General features: G+C 38.1%; 1 protein-coding gene across 3 annotated transcripts in view; it reads right to left on the minus strand.

Annotated features, from left to right (window-relative positions):
• LMBR1 (limb development membrane protein 1) overlaps nt 1–21,154 on the minus strand; it is a 69,389-nt gene continuing 48,235 nt past the window's right edge. For all 3 annotated transcript variants that reach the window (XM_039571621.1, XM_039571625.1, XM_039571627.1), the window contains 8 exons: nt 17,519–17,599; nt 16,614–16,690; nt 16,306–16,383; nt 15,750–15,823; nt 15,424–15,514; nt 13,886–13,952; nt 9,487–9,648; nt 1–7,530 (listed from right to left, as the gene is read on the minus strand). In XM_039571621.1, the coding sequence (XP_039427555.1) occupies nt 7,448–7,530; nt 9,487–9,648; nt 13,886–13,952; nt 15,424–15,514; nt 15,750–15,823; nt 16,306–16,383; nt 16,614–16,690; nt 17,519–17,599 (713 nt within the window). In that variant the 3' untranslated portion in view covers nt 1–7,447. The remainder of the gene's footprint in view (nt 7,531–9,486; nt 9,649–13,885; nt 13,953–15,423; nt 15,515–15,749; nt 15,824–16,305; nt 16,384–16,613; nt 16,691–17,518; nt 17,600–21,154) is intronic.

Raw genomic sequence — 21,154 nt, forward strand, 5'->3', positions numbered from 1 at the left:
TATAAATCACACTTTACCTTTATTGAAAACACAGTAAAAAAAAATTTTCCTACAAAACATTCAGTGTAACATTTCAAACAAAGGAGAAAAACATAATACCACTGCTTTCCACAAAACAAAAAAAATCAGCCTATCTAAGGCAGCAGATATATTCACTTATTTTTGTAACACAACAAAATATCCACAACAGAGAACATTATAAATCGTAATTCTGGATGACCTAAAATGAACCAGGAAGGGTTTGGTGGGGAGAAGGTATCTACCCAAAAATTGTTGTGATTAAATTAACACTCAAAGCACAGTTTTTCGCTGTGTTATACCGTGGTCAGATACATCCATGTGAAAGCAAACCCAGTTGCTCAAGACTGTGGAGTTTAGAAAGCCTAAAGCACAAATCAGACCAAGAGGGGACCACCAGTTCCATTCAGCACCTCCCAGCCTCACACAGTTTAGATTGTGCACAATTTATAACTTTTTTTTGTAAACTGTGGTATTAACCAGTAACACTGCAGTGAAAAACCTGGATGTGCACAGTGAAGGCACCTGCTGGCCATCACCATAGCCCAGCCAGCAGCAGCAACTGCCACGGAAACGCCAGCTCAGAATTGTGTTTTCATGGTCAAGCCCACCAAGCCCACATGAACCCAGTTCCACGTGACAGGGACCAGGGTGCCAACAGCACCCCGAGAACATCCTCAGTCTCCTCACTGGGAATTTAAAAGACAAAATTTAGTGGAGACAAGAGCAACATGTGATTTCTATTTAGGTAATGCAGGGTTGGGTCCCAAACCCAGAGGAAACGAAATGCACCCTTTTTTTGTGTACATGTGCTTCATACACACACATCCCCCCCTCAAGATTTCAAATCCCATGACCCAAATGTATCTTCTTTTTAAAGCAACAGAAGTCACACCAAATTAGGCAAAAATACTTTGAAACCTACCTTTAAGAAAGTAAAAGTGACTTTTTTTGTTATATAAAGCCAAGGAGGAGAAAGTACTCACAGAGATTTTGTGACTCTAGGAATTTTGGTCCAGAATGCAAAAACTCATGGTTAGGGGGAAAAGGGAAATCATGCACCAGCTAATTTTCTTCTTAAGCATTTTAACACACCCACTGAATCCAGTGCACAGGTATCACCACCATGACACTTCTCTGAATGATCAATCACACGGGGAGAGAAGGCCCAAAGCATGCTCATACACATGAAATACAAAAATCCAGAGAACAGGTGAAGAGCCTCACCTCAGCACCTCACAAAGCCTGATCCTGATGAGAACATGAGAGCTACACACTGCTGCCCCGATGTGTGTCCACCTCCCACTGAGGGAGGCAGCGAGAGCTGAGGTCTCTCTCTGTACGTCCCACAGCAGATGACCAGCGGAGCAGTTCCACAACAGGAGCCACCCTGCAGTGACAACCACCCCACGGGCTCCCAGTGGCCACACCAGCTCATTCCCCTCACTCAGAAGTGGGGCTGTACCCTCACACCACTGGAAGCTAAAAGCACAAATATATGCAATGACTAGACCCTCTCACTCCTAATTCAAAATGACTTGAGCTTTTGGTAATTTGTTAGAGGACCCTCTAGTGACAGGACTGCTTAAATGGAATCTAGTGGTAAAAAATGAACTAATAAAAGTGAACATTTTTGTAGTGGAAGAACAGTTCTAACTGGGGAATATCTCTGTACAGGCTACATGGGAAAAGAAATCCATTAAAAACAAAGCAAGTGTCCCAGTACTTCAATAGCTGGTATCTATGGAAGCAGGGAATAGATGAGGAATGCAAAATAAAGACCTGTTCAGGAAAGGAGCTTCATCCAGTGATGCCGACTATAAAACTTAATATACTGGGGGGGCAGGGAGAAAAGCAACAGCAACACTTGGGGTTAGTGATCAACAAGCATTTAGAAACAGCATACCAAAGTGCTCAAGTAGGTACATATCAACATTCAGATACCTAAAAGCCTTTAAGAATTTGGATTTCCTAATTTCTATGTTTATGTAAGGCCTTCATACAGATACAGCTTTTAAACAGCTTGGAATTCGGTATGTCAAGAATATCAGCATTTACAGGATATTTCTCATACTATCTCTTTGACTGTTTGGAGTCACCTTCTCTATTTGGTAAAACATTTAATGCTTTCTATATTTAAAAAAAAATTATGAGCAATAAGTGAAACTAAAAAAGTTACTGATACAGTATGGTAATTAACACAAAACTAGCAAGCATCCTCAGGTTTCTGTTAGCAAGACAGAAATACCTTCAGGAGTTCACAGGCTTCTATAAAGTCCAAGATACTGTTTCACTGTGAATCACGAAAGATGTTCTAAGAACTTAAGTTCTTTTCAGCATCCATGAATTACTGGTTTAGAGAACATACAATTGACATTTGCATACTAATGATACACATTTCTTCTTTCTCTTTGAAAGAAGAGTTTTAGGTGCTTCATTTGTGAAATATTCCAAAAGCCTTCCATTGAAGTTGCCTTCTGGTATGTTTTCTTACTGTGCATAAATCAAATCTATGCACATTCTTCTGCTATTTCATGTTCTGTCTATCTCAAGAAGAGTAGCTGTTCTTAACACAAAGGCCACTAAGAATGACCTGAAAACACTAAAAAGGGAAGCAAACCAAGAGGTTGGGTATCTCCAAGAATCAAGGCCAGATTTAGAAAAAAAAAGCTCCATCAGTCCCTGAATTCCATGCAATATATTTTCAGCAATCTGGAATTTTAAAGACCAACTAGAAAAATAGTAAAAGAATCCAAGCAGGTGAGCTCCATGTCATTTCCATCAGCCACCACCCTTACCCAATTATTGGGCACAGTGGGGACTCTGAAGTCCCATCTGGGGTTGATTCCCCACAAGGTACGTTCTCCTTCCTAGGATTCTGACCAATATAGTTGGGCTTTAAGTGTTCAAGTGCAGCTTGCAGGAGACCCTCTGTGGCTGTGGTATGGAGGGACACAGTTCCTCTCAGAACCATGCAGCTCTTGAGACAGCAAAAAGCCAATTAAACACAGAACAGCTGCACAGTCATGTACAGGCAGAAGATCCTGAACCACCTGAAGCCCTAACAAAACAGCTGAAAGTGCCAAGCTCCAGTTCCTGAACACCTCAGCTATCACCTGGAAACCCCAGGAGTCTGCAATTCCCACTAATTCCCACAGCTCAGCACCTGAACTGTGTGTGGCAGAGGGACACACCACAGGCTCATCTCTCACCCTGATCACAGGAAGGAACATCACAGCTTCATACAACAGAGACTGTGTCTACCTTGCCTAAGGTCAGGGCAGGGGGCAAGGTAGAAAAGGGGGCAGAAGTTGTATCAGCATGTGGGTGGTAGCTGTGGGCTTAGCTGGTTCTCACTGACTGGGATGAATTCAAAAGCAGCATTTTTGTAAAGCTCAAATCCTGACAATGTGACTGAAAAAACCTGCCAGCTTACCAAGAGCAAATTCAGTGTTCATGGATTGGGGAGGGAACTCAGTGTAGGCAATATCGTCTCAACTCAGCACTAAAATCACAACAAAAATCCTAACACTAGGAGGTAGGGAATCTCATTTCATTAAAGCAATTAAAGTTTTACAGTTCACAACAACACTTTTTTAAACAAAACTAAGCACATTTCTTTTTGAAGAGGTTTTTCATGTGGCCTTAGCGTCCTGTCTCTGTTTAGATTATTTCACCTTGATTTAAAAAAATGCTATTTTCAAGATCAGAGAATTGTTTAACAGGATTTAGGATGTTTTCTTGTATTTTAGATGCTAGTCCACTAAGGGTAAGGCTCAGCTGCTGTACATACACCACCACCCCCCTCCTGGAAGAGGAAGAAGAGATGCGAAATAACCTAGAACGTGTTTCGAGTTCAAGGAAAGCCACATGCAGGAAGAGGCAAATTGCTTTGTTTCTACCTTATTCCTTTCTAATTTAGACTATAAATTCTTTAAGAAAAGGGCCATCATGTCTTCACTACACAGCACTAGGCACATGTGAGCACCTCAAATAGCATCAGCTGCTGCACAGACTGACGAGCGAGTGGCAGAGACATGGTGGGATAGACAGGGGCTGCAGCCCCTTGGCACCCATCACTCCTGGTGCCACAGGGGAGGACATGGCACTCCTGGTGCCACAGGGGAGGATGTGTCCCCCAGGATCTGCTCCCATGTTCATCCTGCCAAGCACTTGCTGCAGGAGCTCCTCTCCACTGGTGCTCCAGGTGGTATTTGGGAACCAGACAAAGGAAAACAACTCGTCAAATCTTTTAATTTCTATGACACTACAACAGTCAACAGGGTCAAAGGTATTGGAGGAACAGGGCCAAAGATAAACATCACATTACAGACAGTAAACAAAGCTTCCTATGAATGCAAAACTGTTACCTGTACAGTAACCAATACTATTATTTTTTAGCTTAAAGTGATAAGCATGTGTGCTTTATGCTTAGAAATCCTACAAATATTACAGTTCCACCATTGCATTTAATATTGTGCTACCAACATGGAAAAAAGCCAAAAAACGGCTAACTTAAAACACTCAGTTTGCATCTATTTTTTGGTCTTATGTGGTATCTAGTTGAAGATGGAAGCATTGATGTGCTTTTTGCCTCATAAGAAGTGAGGCAGATGTTAATGTTACTAAGATCAGTTGTATATACCTTGAAGGTATAGACCACCTGACTCTACATGAGTCAAAATACTAGGAATGTATTGTCAATATCCATTAATGAATTACCAGTTGCTTGTACTTAAGTGACCATATGCTTCTGTGGAAAGTATACAGTGACCTGTATCCTGCATGCAGTTACAAAGCTTTGCATAAGCATGTCATTTTCAAGGCCAAAGGCTTATTTTAATGTGGACAGCGTCACAATATCAGCAGTTGATTTTAAAACAAAACACTGTCAGTAGTTGCAAAGGGTAGTTCTGAATTTCTCACCCACCCTGGAAACCACACAGCACCTCAACCATCCCACAGAGTCCAGTGTAAAGTCTTCCCTAACACAGCCTTAACCCATACACCTGCCTGCAGAATCCAGAAGAAGGGGTGGGGACAGTCAAGGCTGTAACATTTGTTTTGAAAAAGGGATTTAAAGCCTTGCCTGGAGCTTGGGTGCTTCTTGTCAGGAACTGCCCCTGCTCAGTTGAAGTAATTGCCCAACCCACTTGCAGAAGCCACACACACATTGCAATCCACCTTATTCTGTGTTCTTGGGTCACTGATGCCAGGACAAATATCTCTCCAAAGGCACGAAGGGCATGACCTATGCTGGTTCACACTCCTAGGTTTATTCCTAATATTAATTTCTTCAGTTTCTATTAACTGTCTTAGCATTGTAATAGAAATATTTCTATAAAGCTAACTGGCCTCACACACCACAATTCACCAGTCCCATTAAGACATGAGCACAATTTTGGTCATACAATGACTTGCATGAAAAAGTGGACACATTTCACCAGTTTTTAACTATGATGCCAATACATAAGGCTACAAGCTCTGAGAATACCTGAATGATGCCCCTAATAATATATCTCCCAATATTTTAAATATGAGCTCATTTTAGAACAACTTTTAATTATAGCTCCCTGTTACTGGTCACAGAACTTTGACTCACATAAAGATTTCTCACTAAAGTGTCAGCATTGAACAAGAAAAAAGATGCTTGTAAATCTTAGTGAAATCAAGCAATTTTACTTCTTCTTCCAAGACTTGATACAACACATCAATAGTCAGTTCAATAAACCTTGTATTTATACTAATCACACACACACAAAAAAAGTAACTCTCTAGCATCATATTTACTACAGAAATATTTACATTATGCCCCAGTTCAAGTCAGAAAAGGCAGCTGCAAAAAAGGTAAATCCTCATGTGTACTGGAGCTTGATTTTTGAAGCACTTTAGGGGAAAAAAAACAAGCAGACATTCACACACACAGCAATAAGGTCTACAGCCCAGAGCAGTCATCTCAGGAAAACAGCCAAAGAGTTTCTGACACAAGGTTTACCTTATTTTGGAACCCCACCAGAGAGCAAGCTGTCACCAAATAATATAAGACCTCAAACTACAGACAGGCAGTTTTACACAAATGGGAAATAAACAGGAACATTTTCTGGCTCCCTACATGACAGGCACTCACTGAAGGTGTCCCCATTCCAGTCTGTTTGAAGATTACTTGTGGCCAAGCAGTACAAAAGTGCTACCAGATTTTGAATACTTACTTGGTTATTTTTCTTTACTATAAACTCCTGAAAGGACTCCTAAGGCTGCAGGAAATGCTACAAGAAAGGACATTACCACCCACTGATGTCATCCTGAATCTAAGGCCTCTGAGCAGTTAAACTGTAACACTGCAGAAATTCAAACTACCAAGACTGAACACACAAGTTTTACTTACCAAACCACCTACATCATCTCTACAACCTTAGAATTTAATTTACGGTATCTACACATATAGGCCTATATACATGTTCATGTGTACATTAAAAAACAGGCTAGTGACAGATAACTGGATTGTGCCACTGAACAGAAATCCTGGTAACTGAAGTATAAATTCAGAGAAATTTACTTCAAATTAAAGATTGTAGAAAACTGCAACTGCAGCCTGTGCTCCTTGCATTGATTCCAGGTACTGCTTACCCACAGTAGTTCATCAAGAATTTCACAGGGGGTACTGGGTAGGGTAAGGGACCTCCACGGCACAACAGCTCACAGAACTGTAAGAGCTGTGACAGGGGGTCTACACAGCTTTTTACAAAGCATACTAGGCTCAGATTTAACACTGAAGTTAATCTTCATCTTGGACTTCCGTAACACATTGTTTGACCATCAGTAAAGCAACCTGGCATTTGGAGCTAAGGACAGAGAGCTGAAAACGCTGCCTTCCGAGACAGATCTGTGACACAGCCTACTGCATCCAGCACCGAGGGAACTGTGATCTCTACTGTCATTTTTAACTCACTCTCAGTAGAACTGTTTATCTTCTGTCAAGGATACCTACTCCAGGTACTTTACATTTCCAGTAAGGGTCATGTTGGCCTTCAAGTGTATGTTTTCTTCTTTTTTTTTTTAACCAAGTCCCAAAGTTATTCTTCATAGCTGTGTTTGTATAACACAGGAGGTACTGTGCATTCAAATGGTAGCAAGTTTAAAAATAAAGATGTGAGACTTTAAACAAATAAAAAGGAATGCATTTTTCTCTTCAGCTTCCAGTCTTCAAGGCACCTCCTGCATTAACTTACTGGGAAATAAACAAGCAGACCAAAAGTTCACTGGAAAGAGAAGAATCTGACACACATAACTTCCTCAGAAGCACACAGCATCAAAATGAGACAAGGCTCGACCCAAACTAATAACTAAAAGCAATATAAAAATGCTGATGAGATGACAGGAATGCCATGAGGTTGATGTTTTCAGCTCTGTTGACTGCAGGTGACTGTTATCACAGTGTTTTCTGATGGCCATTTGCAGAAGGCTTTGTCTCCGAGTCTCTTGGATTGTTTGATAGATTAAGTTTATCTAGTCCTGCAAAACATTACAGAATAAGAAAAAACTAAGACTCCCCCTTGTTTCATGCACACAGGTATTCAAAAGAACACAAACAATCCAAATTCTACTTTGGGATTGTGGACTTCACATTTGCTGAAGACCACAACTGATGTTCTATCTCCTGTAAGAATTGCTTCTGGGAAATCCCCTCGGTGTTAAGTGAGAAAAGCCCATTACAGTGGACAAGCATGGAAGCCAGAGAATCCTAACTTCCCATTGCTTAAATCACAGACTCAGATGTTAAGAACCAAGAGAGACTTGCAATAATTTACCCTGTTGCCTACAAAGACCTAAATAATTACCTAAAATATTTCTTTTAAATTACAGCATCTTCTTGTAAATCAACCATTGCTGATCTTAATGTCATTGGTGATGACCAGATCACTTCTCTAAACTATTTATATGTCTAATTACATTTTTAGGACTATACTATTACTGATTTATCTCTGTTTCCAGCCATTTGTTCTTATTGCACAATTCTCTATTTTGAGTGCTAATTCCTCACATCGTGCCCCAGGGAAGCAGTTAAATTACTCTCTTTTTTTGTTATTTTGGGGGTGAGGAAGATGAGGAAAGACGGCAAATTTAGCCATATTTTATTCAAAAGAGGCATGATGTCAGTCCTTCCTTGCTTGCTACAGTTTCTCTCTGAAGTCTCCTATCAAGTCTCTAAAATTAAGGATCAAAACTGAAGAGTTTCTTATTCATTTAGTGTAGACTACACTGAATGTTTTACTTAAGTGCCACGATGTACAAAGTTAAATTTCTTCCATTTTTGGAACTGGAATTCCAAAATTTACTGCACTACCAAAAAACTAAAATTGCCTTAATGGTGTCTTATTTGTAATTCTGTGAATTTTTTGGTCATAGGCCAATTTTGGTTCTCATTCTTTGAATTCCATGGGACAGTTTTTAACAGACACCTTTTGTTATGTACAGCACTGAAAACAAACACAATTGTGTCAGGAACCTACACATTTCAGGGTTTGTAACTCCCTGCTTGTGTCAAACCCAGTGACCACTACCCTACTGTGCCTGCGTTTTGAAATTTGTTAATCTGCCTTCAACATTTATGATTCTTTATTCAACATTATCTTTCTAATTATTTTACAGTAATTTTAACCTAATTTCCCACCAGCAGAGGTGCTCTCTGGGAAGTGACTGGATTTTTCTGCATCACAACTCTGAAAGCAGTGAAAACTAACATGAGTAACTTCTAGATGATGCAAACTGAATCCTCAGTTACCTTTAGTCCTCTCAATTTAAGTAAATACTACTCTGGGGATCTAAAGAGATAGGAGCTTTCCTAATTAGTAAAGATAAGATGAAGCAACAACAATAAAAAAACCCCCAACATTTTATCCTCTAAGTATCAAATGTGTTTCAATCCTTTCTTCTATAGTCAAGAAATATCAATGCAAAATTTGATCAAACTTTTGATTGTATCAGGTAGAGTTTTTACTCAACCAGTTACTAAGGTTCCGTACGTTGCGTACAAAGATTTTCTGAATAGATGCTCAAAAAAAAGCATGACAACAAAGCAGTTAAGATCTCTGCTAGCTATTTTTAGGGAACTAATAAGTTGCTTTAAACAAAAAAGAAAAAAGCCAACCCATACACAAGGTGAAGTTTTAATGTGGAATAATTGCTCATAGCAATGAGAATGTTTCTGCATTCTCCAAAGACTGAAAATCCAACTGCAGATCAGTAAGTACCACACGCATATCATTAAAATCAACATTGTACCTTAGCTCTGCACTCTTCAAAAAACAACACAACGTTACTCATCCTCACACCTTAACTTAGAGGAATTTCCACCAAAAAAAAAGTATTCTGTGAGCTGTGACAGAACTTTACCAGTAGCACATCAAGATGTCAGTGGTGGAGAAAGGGAATGTTCAAGCACACAGAGAATTTTCAGGGCTGTGTTACCTATTGCCTTCAGGAGCTCTTCTCGCACAGCAGAAGTGAACTTTCTGACCAGACACAATGTTGTCACGACAGCAAAGAGCAGGTTGTAAGATAACACAATATAGAAGTTCCCCAGCCAGTTGAACCTTCCGAAGTCTCCAAGCAGATCAAATCTGGTGATTCCTGTTAAATTCCATGCAAGATTTAGATCAAAATATTCATAACAATGTTTTAGGAAACACAAAAATTTCATTATATTACATTTACATTTGGATGCAAAATTCTTACAGACAACATACCAGAAGACACATGGTTAAACACACAAGACAATGCTCTTGAAGTCATGTTCTACTTTGTTGCTCACTGTAAAACTCTAAGACACCTTTACCAAAATGTTTTTTAAATTTCATAGTAAAACGCTTGAATAATGGGAGTTGAAATGAATTGTCTATTCTAAATAAGAACTCTTTTAATAAGTTCAATAAATGTAACTAGGAAAAAATCAGCTTTAGTATGAAAACTGCTTAAAACCACAGTTTCTATGAAATCCTTAATGATTTGAGAAAAGAATGAAATGCACTGTGAGCTTTTTTTATTAAAAAAATACAGGTAGCAAACAGCCTTTCTATGAGAGCCACAACAACTTATGGTAAACACTAAGCCTTTTAAGTCTTATTCCAGAGCACTGCTTTTGAAACCAAAGTTTAAAGACATCTTTCCAACTAGAGTTTTTCTCCTGGATCGGCCCACCACTACAGCCATGGAGCATTTGCACAGAAGGAAAAGAGTTAGGCTGAAAGATGGTGCTGACAGGTCTTCACAGTGCACCTCCAACCCTGGCACTCGGGCTTTGTGCTGATCAAAGGCCTGTCAATCACTAATTAAGGAACAACATTCTTCTGAAACATGGAAACGTCTAAAAGGTGTAGGGCCCATCCCAGAAGGCAGAAGAGGAAGAACCACAGGTTGGTTCCTTTGTCAGGTGTCATGGAGTACTGAATACATGGCAGAACATTGAGATGACAGCCACATGACCATTGTCCAGGATTCAAAAGCAGTTTATTCCCAAAAAACCTAGGGCACAGACAAAGTCAGAGTGACGTGTGCCCTCACAACAGTGCAAAAAAGGAAGCTGATCCTGTCCCAGAACTAAAATGGCAGCAGCAAAGAAGGCAATCACAAAACAGCCCTGGATCTGAAACTCCTAAAAGCTCCTGATTTTCTATCATCGTATTTTGAAAGTGTTTTGGGGCTTTTAAAAACTGACTTCTCAAGTGATAATAAATGAAGAGACAGAATTAAGGGTCAGTTACATTTCTTCCGTGGGTAAACCTGACACTTAGGAATCTCACTGTACCTGGATACCCAAGACTTGCAAGGCAGGTATCACAATGTTAAAAGATACACACACTTGTACAGTCATTTAAATTAAAACATTACTGAATTTGGTATCTAAGGAAAACATACTGAAATGAAAAGAAGAAGTTTCAAAGGATGAAACAAAACAATCACTGATCAAAATAGCAAAAGAGGCAGGGAGAAATACCAAAAAAGCACAGAAGGTCTTAGCACAGAAAGAAGAAACCAGCTGAATTAACTAGTAAAGAGATGAAGGACAATAAACACAGAGCTGCTTTCCCATTTGAAGGCAAACAGTGTCCTTAACATTTCCAAAGCAGAAGTGTTTTAGTCAGACTGTGGAGCCACATGAAAATTAAGAAAGTCAGGTTTGAATGTACAGGCTTCCAGAACTTTAAAGGAAAAGGAACAAAACAGGCAGAGCACTGGAATTCTCTGGAAAAAGAATAACATTCCTTGACACATAGAGGTCCAGAAGAACAGTGAGCCATGGAGTCATGTTACAAGGACAAACAGAAATGAACCCTGACACTTCTGTTAGAGTAGGTGGGAAAATTATTGTCCATAAATTACATTCAATTTCTTCTTACAAACAGAAGAAGTCACTGCTCATCAGAAAAGACCTGACACAGTAACAGTCTGTAAACTCATGGGAGAAAAAGGTTAAAAAGGTTTTGATGACTTTCTTACAAGAAGCAGTATCTACTCAGCCCACGGAGAAAAAAACCCAAGAATTTTAATAACTCTTAAGCTTAAGTTTTTGTTCAATTACTGATCTAGTGGCACAAATATATACACACAAACGCTGATAAAATTTTACCAAATAAACTATTAAAGAATTCTTCAGGTTAACAACAAATAGTAGGTTTTAGACAGCACACACAAATAAATTTAAAATCCCCATTTACTTGCACATAATACTCAAGTGTAGAATTCTAGGAAAACTTCTGTATGCTAGAAAGTTCAATTTCCTCTGCAATTCTTTGGTTTTGTATTCTTGACTATTAAGTGCCTTGCTCCCAATTTGTTTCTCTGTGATTAGAAATATGGTGCTGGTGGGAAACATTTTTGAAGGGCTACTAAAAGGCTGAAAAGTCCTGGGAAAATATGAGTTAACTTATTTCAGTAAAATAATTTATTTTAGTTAAAAACTTTCCTGGAGTTCTAGAAGAATGACAGATTAGACATATCCACCACCTACATATCTAATTAGAATGCCATGAAACATGTAAGAAACTCCATTTCCATTTTTAAAAGTTGAAAAATGGCAGTAGATGCCTTAGATAACTTTTGCTTTTTCACCTTTCCCATAAGGATAAAGTCTAGTCTTTTCTGTATAGTCTAGAAACTCGCTTTTTTAATAAAGTGAAAAGACTATGGATCTGCTTAACATATTTATTTCTTTTCATCTATTCAGTGCCACAGGGCAGTGGCATGTAGTGCAACACACATTGATATTTCTGCAAAGCACCACATGACTCACTGTACTCTAATACACTCTATTAATCCTGTTTGGACAGCTGTGACTGTGCGTTTGTTAGCTGGGTGTTAATTGTTCCATCTTTTTTCTTCTTTTATTTATCTCTATGGCAAACTATTCAGGAATTTCACTTGTTAGTCTGGTTTTTAAGTGAGTTTTACCATTAATCTGTTTCCTATGAGACAACAATGGGCCCAGCGTGTACACTTACTGCCACAGAATCTGGTTATTATCAGCTGTTAATCTCATGGATCATTAAAAATTAATTTTATTTTCTTTTAAACAAGTCTTGAATGCAGTAACTTAGTGGACACAAACTTACATTACGATTCTGTTCTAAAACAGTGATTTTCCAATGTAACATCTGGCTCCACATGCTAGAACCATTTTACTTCTTAAACCTTTATCATACTGGTTATATTTTAAAACTGCACTACTTTAAATATGTGAATTACTCTTTTGCATTTTCATGAAGTTTTACTACAGATTTTTTTAAAGTAAGTTCTAAAATGAGTATTTTAAGATTCCACACTCCAAAATGCATTACAGAGGGTTTTTCATTTGCTATAGAAATGATTTATAGTTTATTAAAACACTTCATCTGTGGGTATACATAGCATGAGAATACACAGTATAGTTTACTACAAAACATGAACTACTCTTGATTCAAGAGTATTCTCACTGAAAAGAAAACCAGCTGTAAAACTACTGAGCACACACTGCGGGTCTGTGGGCCTGAGCTCAAACTTCTAAGCTTGTACTTAAGACTTGTACAGCCTGAGGTGAAGATTTTTGTTTTGTTCTATTTAATGTTCCCAATGAAATTCACATTAGCTACAAGGATTCTGCACTACTTAAACATGTAATAGCCTTGCAATTTAACTTCAAGAATTCAAGCTGAAGATTACCTAAATGAAGTGATGATACAACACGACTTTCCAGCTGGTTAAAACAGCTTAACTACTTCAATTGCTACTGTCAGTTCTTAGCAATAAAATCAGAAGTTCCTCAGTTCTGCTATGGTAGACTCCAAATTGTTAAACTTGAAAAATGAAGTAGCAAAAAATACAAACATATTATTCTAGGGAAAATGAAAGTAGCCTGGTATCACTGCTGATTAAAAAACTTAGTAAATGAAGAGTCATTAACTTCTGCACTCAGTGCTACCTCAAATTTCAGACACCGAATCCCAAATTTTTCACAGGAACTAAGCATTAATTTCACAGTGACCAGGAAACTATTTCATACTGCTCTGGACAATCAGTTTTCCTATCTTTTCATGTCACAGTCTCCCGTTTTAAGAAGTTTCAAATCTGACCTTCTTAAAATAATATATTCTCTAAAAAACGCTTATCATCTTTTTCTTTTTAGAAAGCAAGTTCTGCAGTTCATGCACATAGATGTATGCTCAACAGCTCATGTTGGTGTAGAAATGAAGGCCATGGATACGTGCTCTTTCCACTGAAAGTGATGGCAAATTAAATACATACTATGGAAAATACAGCTACAGGTTCTTCTTTTTTCTTGTATTTTTTTTTAATTCAATTAAACATCCTTTACTATGACTTCCATTTCACTTACCCAGTGTCCTTGACATCACTGGCAAAGCAGAGCTCAGCACCAAGATGGAGACACAGTTTCCAATTATCTGTTTGAAAACGACAAACAGCATTTAAATGATAAACGGGATTGTTGAAGGGAACACAAAGAAAATCAGTGGTCAAGATGAAAAAGAAGAAATCTTAAAAGGCATATTCTTAAAACTGAACCTAAAGCGATTTACAGTAACATATTGTTAGTCTTGCTGACTTCTGTCACTGCTCTCCACATGGTGTTAAACAAGACAAAGATGATCCAAGAAAAAATCAAATATGTATTCATGTGCTTTTAATCAGTGTTATATATGCTCAGATTCAAAATAATTCAAAACTACCATGCTGCAAAGCATCAACTGTTTACTTACTTCCTGTGAATGTTTTATAAAAGAACAATTCCATGGGCTTAGAATAGATGACTGATACATCAGCTTAAGCCTTGGATGTAACTGCTTGCAGGATTAGCATTATTTAAAAAATTACAACAAAGAGCTTCCTTTCAATTCAATGCCTGTTGTCTACTTTAAATAGTATGAAAAAATTCACAGCTGTTAGATTTTACTCTTGTTCTTCTAAAGCCTTTAAAAAGAGTAATTGAAACTTTCTTTCAAAAGGGATCATTTTCTTCAGGTCTAGTTCTATCAGAAGCCAAAAGAAAAAAAAAAATAGAAAACTTGAAAGTAGGTAGACACTTGTACATTCACTATTTATTTCTACACTATTCCTGGTGTACTGTAAACAATCAATAGGAAATATTAAGAACATTCCAACTATCTACTACTTATTACTCTAATCATTCTGTGTGCATACCCACTTTCTCACTTCCAACAATTTGTTGGAAAATACCTTCATCCATTACTTAAAAAAAACCAAAAAAACAAAACAAACAAACAAAAAACCAGAAACAATGAAATATACTGAAAAAATAATTAAATTCAGCATCTGTTCCTTGGTTACTGATCACTTCCCCTTGTCAGCTGTGGGAATATATTGCCAAAAACCTAGGCATGTTCCTCTGAATTAGGTAACAGCATTGGTGATTCTAAAGCCATTGCTAAATTGAAGAAAGTCAAATTAGCTTCAGATTGCAAAATGTTGCTGAATAGCCCTCCTCAGTCTTAGTTTCATTATTCAAATTTGAATTACTTTGTATTACTTGTAGCAACCACGTTGTTCAGATCTCATACAAGTTCCCTGAAGTACAGTTAACGCAATCAAAGTTACTCATTAGCAATAAGTTTCTTTTGAAGAAAGTTCTTTCACTCGCTTTTCTATAGCCAGTTAACAAGCTCTGCCATTCCTGGCTTCTTACAAGTGAATGGATGCCATCCAAGCTAAACAGAGCACATCCTTTTTCCCACTCATTCAGCATTTTGAAAATCTTCCAGTTTGTGTTTACGCAGCTTACAAACAAACAGTGATCACTGCAAATGAGCCATTCAGGGCAATTACTAAGAGAGTCAGTTTGTCTTGGGTGGCAAGAAACACAGGAGGGGGCCATCCCCATCCCAGACTGCACCTTACCTTTGTCATAGTTGTGTCATCCTTCCTGGGAGTGAAATTCTCAAAAAAACGAAGACTGTAGAAGCCGACGACAGAAGATACCATAAGATAGCTGTGAGAATCAAGGAAAAAGGAACCTCCAAGGAATGCAAGTTTCATTCAAGTTCTCAGCAGCTACCTAAAAGTCTTAAGAACTAAAGAAAAAAGAAACAAAAAAACTTCAAGTGTTTGAGAAGGACTGACCCATCTCTTTCTTCTTTCCAGGCAAGTGCCTTAGTGTATTACCAGTGTCCCAGAAAACTGGACAGAATACTTGTTAACAGACAGAATTCTTACAGAAAGGATACAAAATCAAAATGATTTCAAGTGCTGCTCCTACAAAGCCAAAGGTGGATAAGGAGGCATTTCCTATTCCAGGCCCCTACAAGGAAAAACATACTTTGCATAATTAAATAAGATACATACAACAGTTCACAAAGTTACCTCCTACCAAGAACAAAACATTTAACATCTTACATGAAATACAGCCTTTCTCAATTTCAGTGTTTCAGGGGCGTTCTGATGTCCTACCCTCAAAGTCCCCCCACCTCATGTAATGGCATCAGCAGCTTTCAAACTGCAGTGAAATGTATTGCTAAGACAGAACTGCAAACTCCAGATAACCGATCTGCTTTACTGCATCACTGTATCTAAATAAAGCTTCTGCACTATTTTAGTAAGAACTCCCTACAACATGACATGTAATAAGCATTTGTGTGGGCACAGCAATGAAACCTAGAAGCAAAGTCAAGGTCAAGGTTCATTAGTTTCCGTGTTACTAAAGCAAAAGTTCACACTTGCACTTCTGTAAGGCCCCCAAAGCTTTACTAAAGTTATAAAAGTTGTAAGGGAAATTTACTTTACCCCTGATCCCTTTGGCATTGCAGTCTCGTCAACCAACAGGTAAAGAATGTTGAGAGCGACTAAGAGAACTGAAATGGACTATAAAAAAGTAGAAACAGTCTTGTTATTGAAAAGTATTCCACATTTTTAAAATCTACTCATTTATGCTCACCAGACTCCATAACGTCAAGTTTTTTTTTAAATGGTCAAGAAAAGAATATCAAGACTGTTGCTTAAACACACATCCCTCAAAAAATTTAAAACTATTCCCTCAAATGACCAAAGAACTCTTCATACTTTTTGTTGGGGAAAAAAAAGAAAGTTCTTACTGTCTCAGTCAGTAGCAATATCATGACAGCTGGATAGACTAAATTCCTTTCCCAAGCAGAAGCTTTTTTCCTCCGTTCTGTTCAGAAGAGAAAAAACAGAAGCTTAATACCATAGATCACCTTAGAATAAAAAAAGTAAGAATCATTCAGCTATCTATAAGCTCATTATAAATATAAGTAACAACAGTAACCTGATCTGGAACAAACATCAACCAGCTGATAAGAACATCCACTATGTAGAGCTGTACAAAGCAATAGCAAAAACATGAAACCTCTCTCGAGAAAGGCTGGGGAGACAGAGACAAGCAGATTCTTCTTAGAGGCATGTTTCACCATAACTTTTTTCTTCCCCTAGCACACAGCAGTTCCACAAAGTTTAAAATCTGCTGAATTTAAAAATACATTGCTTACATGTAAATTTTAGCATGACCTAAAGGGACAGAATAGCATTTCAGATATTTAAATACTATTTTCCTCTTGTAAGGTAAGAAAGACAAAACTAACTTCACTAGACATCATTAGCAGATGATGCTTTTAGGAAAAAAAAAAAAAACAACAAAACAACAACAAAAAAAACCACCACAATTTGAATTTTATAGAAATAATTCAAACACAAAAAGAAAGTAATGCCCAAATATTCATAAGCATATCATATATTTAAAGCTCCATGCAAAGAAGTCAAGTGTTACAATTTCTCTAATGTTAAAAATAAGATACAAATCTGACTCCCTACTTGAACTGTTTTGTTGGAGGGGTGCAATGATTCCATGTAATGTACTTGCAAATGCACAAATTTGGTTAAGAACAAACTGAAATCAATCAAGCAACTGCTCCAAACTAAACACAGCACCTTTAAGGTCATTTAGTAAACTACAATCTACATGAAACTCTAGAAAGTTCATTACCTAGATTTGTTTTCTTGCTTTTCACTTTTTCCAGCTCACGTTCCAGCTCTACCGTCTGGTATTCCACTGTGGAAGATACACCTTTTAAAACAGAAGACACGATTTTCTTTTGGATGTGACTGACTGTAGTACTGTAAGGCACACAGTGACAATTCAGATTTAGGAAGCATCATATTAGCACTTGTGACTTTAAACTGCTGGTGTTTCTTTGACACTCTTCAAACACTTTTCCAAAACAGAAGCATCTAACCAGAAGAGCTCAGCACAGAGGTTTCAGTGTCATCTCCTGTGATCCTAGCCTGTTTTGCTGATGCCTTAACACAAGTCCAATGACCACAGTGTGACAGAATGTCTCAAATGCCTCATTCTTGTATCCCTGTGTGATTCTTGCACCAAGATGTAAAGAATCCCCAGATGCCCTTCAGGAGCATTATTATTTAGCAACTCAAAGGCAAAGTGGACCTTTGCCTCCAAACTGGCCAGAGCTCCAGATTCAGCTTCTGCCCCTCCCTCCCTTTCCTCAGCAAGCTCAGTTTCCATACTGCTGACCTCCTTGCTGATGGATCCTCTGCTCATGCCAATTTGCCTGCTCCATCCCTCCATGCCACAATCAGATATTCCCACAACTACCCGTGAGACCATCCTGTTCCACTTCCCTTTCCAGTTTACAACATACACATGTCACTGTTGTGCATCTCCTCAAGCTTTCTCCTCTACACCAGCTGAACCCAGACAATCATCATAGTAATTCCTTTCTTCCTATTAATTTTCTGCCTAAAAGTTGCTCAGCAACTTTTCTTCCTATCCCTACACCTCCTTGAAGAAACCCAGCCCATTTTTTCTCTCCATCCTTTTTCTCTTCAACCTTCCATGCTCTTCCAACCACTCCTCTTTCCCAGTGCAAGCATACTGTGGTTTCCCTCCTTGATGCCCATTCCTCTACAAACCCTACACTGTGTTCAGGCACTGACACAGCTCTGCAATGCTGACTAGAGATCTGCTGTTTCAGTTCCCATCCCATTATTTCTGCTTTAGCTTTCACTTTCTGCAATCACAACCTGGAAATATTCTGCCTGGGGTAAGTTAAAAACACTCTCCACTCACCTTTGTTCAGAAATAAAAGCGATGAAAGTGGGGCAATCTCACCTGAAAATAAGGGCTCATATTTTCTCTGTCTATTCCAGGCCAATTTCACTCTGCAATAACACACTGTGGCAGTGACAGTTCAAGGTCTTAAACCCAAAGTCCTCTCTGTTATTGTTTTGCTAATTTACATTTACACCCTTCACCTGCTGGCCATTCCCTACTCTCAGCCCCACCTTTGGCTGCGGGCTAACCCGTATGAGCACCACGCTCCATGTACTTTTTTTAAACACTCTCTAATACATTTATATGAGATTAATATTCTTGTCCAGGCTTTTAGCTCATATCTTGATCACTTGCCTACAAAATCTAAACAGCACTTAGACTGCTGGCACAGCAACACTACTTTGTAGTCCAGTCTCATTATTTCCTTATTTTCTGTTGTCTGCTCATCCATCCAGTAATCTTAATACAAGAATAAAGGCGACTGTTTTTATTGCAGACTATTAAATACTGATTTGTTCAATGCAGTCAAATCATCAATGAAACATCCAACCATTTAAAATTTTAAAAGTTTAATTGAATTAACTGAATGTTTCCTTCACACACATTTTTGCATATAACACATAACTTCTGTGCTATGTCTAAACATTTATCTTGGATATCAGTGACATAATGAGTATGGGGTAATATTTACAGGGCTTCAAATATATAAATATCTCTAATCTCAGGACTATCCAGTAAGACCTATAGACACTGTTCCATTACAACATCTTATCACTTGAAGCGCCTGAAATACAAATGTCCGTTTCTCAGTATTTTTTTAAAAATTTATCGTAATCCCCAGGTTTTCAGAAAAAGTCTTTTAAAAAAACCCAAGCTAATTACGACTATAAAAATAAGCTTTTGCGATGATGCATGACCCCCAAAAAAACCTAAAACATCTGTTTTACAGAATGACTAATTAGTGTGAGGTGGGGAAAAGGATTTCATGGAAGCAGTTGAACAAGAAGGAAAACTCAGGTCAGCATCTGACATTTTCTTCTTCTCTGAAACTGATTTAGGGGTCTCTGAGGAAAAGCTCAATTCAATATATATATATATGTTGTTTTCTTCCCTCAATATAAAAATCTGGAGCTCAAAACACTGATTTCTTGGGAGTCTATCCAACAAATCAGCGTCATCACACTAGGTCCCTAAGAGACAGCTCAGTAGAAATTCTGAATCATATCTAAGTGCTGTTGTAGTTCCCCCTTAAAAATAGTTGCAAACAACAGGTTGCTATACAAAAGGATATTTTATGAGAGAGGCAAAGTTTCAGATCAGTCAAAAGAGTATTTGAAAAGGATGCAGCTAAATTCTTAAAAGCTCTCTAACATTAGCTTTATTTCAAACACGCACAAAGTTCAATGTCAGCGCTGTCTAGCCAATAAATCAAATTGGTAGACAAGACTTGTTTGGACTAGCAATGAAAAGTTAGAAGGGATTCTCCAAGAAAGCCACAAAGCAGCTCATTTAAGGTCAATTTAACGGTATTATTCTGTTTTTCTTCCAGCCCCGACATAAGATTTCAGTACCTCAAAGGAAATTGTAAGAGTATCTATTTGCATTCCCCCAAGGTGATTGGCAGTTCACCACCAATTAGTTCAAAATTACACTGTTACTAGTGTGCAATAAAAACAACACCTTTCATCTTTCTTACATAGGTAAGGATACCTTCAGAGCCAATAACTTTGATCAAGTAAGTATTTTTGATCCTACCCCACCCGTCTCTTTGGATTCAGGAAAACTAATAGCTGAAGGCAACTTTTTTCTTTCTATATAAAAAAAGTCCCAGCTTTATTCTTCGACTGTAGGAGTGATGTGGGTACTGAAATATAATACACTGGAAACAAACATTTTCCCAAAGCCCAGTATCTCTTCAATAGATAAAAATACTAGGGTAGATAACACAATCAAACTTTCCCCTCCCTCCTACTCTGATTTTCAGTTAGACACTGCAGACACCTGAGGAGGAAGAAAATTAGTTCCCACAAAGAAGATCTACAGTTTCACAGATAGATTTATTTTCAAATATGAAGAGCTTTACAATCATCAAGTATCACTTAAGCCTCTGCTCTGGTCCTCTTCATTTTAATAAAAATTCAACTCTTTAGTTATACATATAAATGAAGTATGTATTTCAGAGCACCTTCCTGCAAACCTGCCCAGCAGGGTTACTTAAGCACATGGATTTCCATCACCAACACTGTGGAAGAGTTGCAATGGCCATGGCAGAGGAAGCATGTAGGTGAATGTATCTGCTGTGACACAGCAACAAAGAGTTACAATCTGTGCACTAAAACACAGATTATGGCCTCTAACACCACAGCACGTCCACTGATGAAATTAGCACCACCCCCATTTATACACATTTTTTAAAATGCAATAAACATGTCCCCTCATAGTTCTGGCAATAACAATGTCTAATTTTTTGGCATAATTTGTATGTATTAGAAAGACTTCTGGAAGAGAAGATGAAGCTTTCCATGCTTGTCATATTGAGAACCATGC

The sequence above is a fragment of the Corvus cornix genome, chromosome 2, assembly GCF_000738735.6.
Source record: "Corvus cornix cornix isolate S_Up_H32 chromosome 2, ASM73873v5, whole genome shotgun sequence".
In the NCBI taxonomy this organism is placed as follows: domain Eukaryota; kingdom Metazoa; phylum Chordata; class Aves; order Passeriformes; family Corvidae; genus Corvus; species Corvus cornix.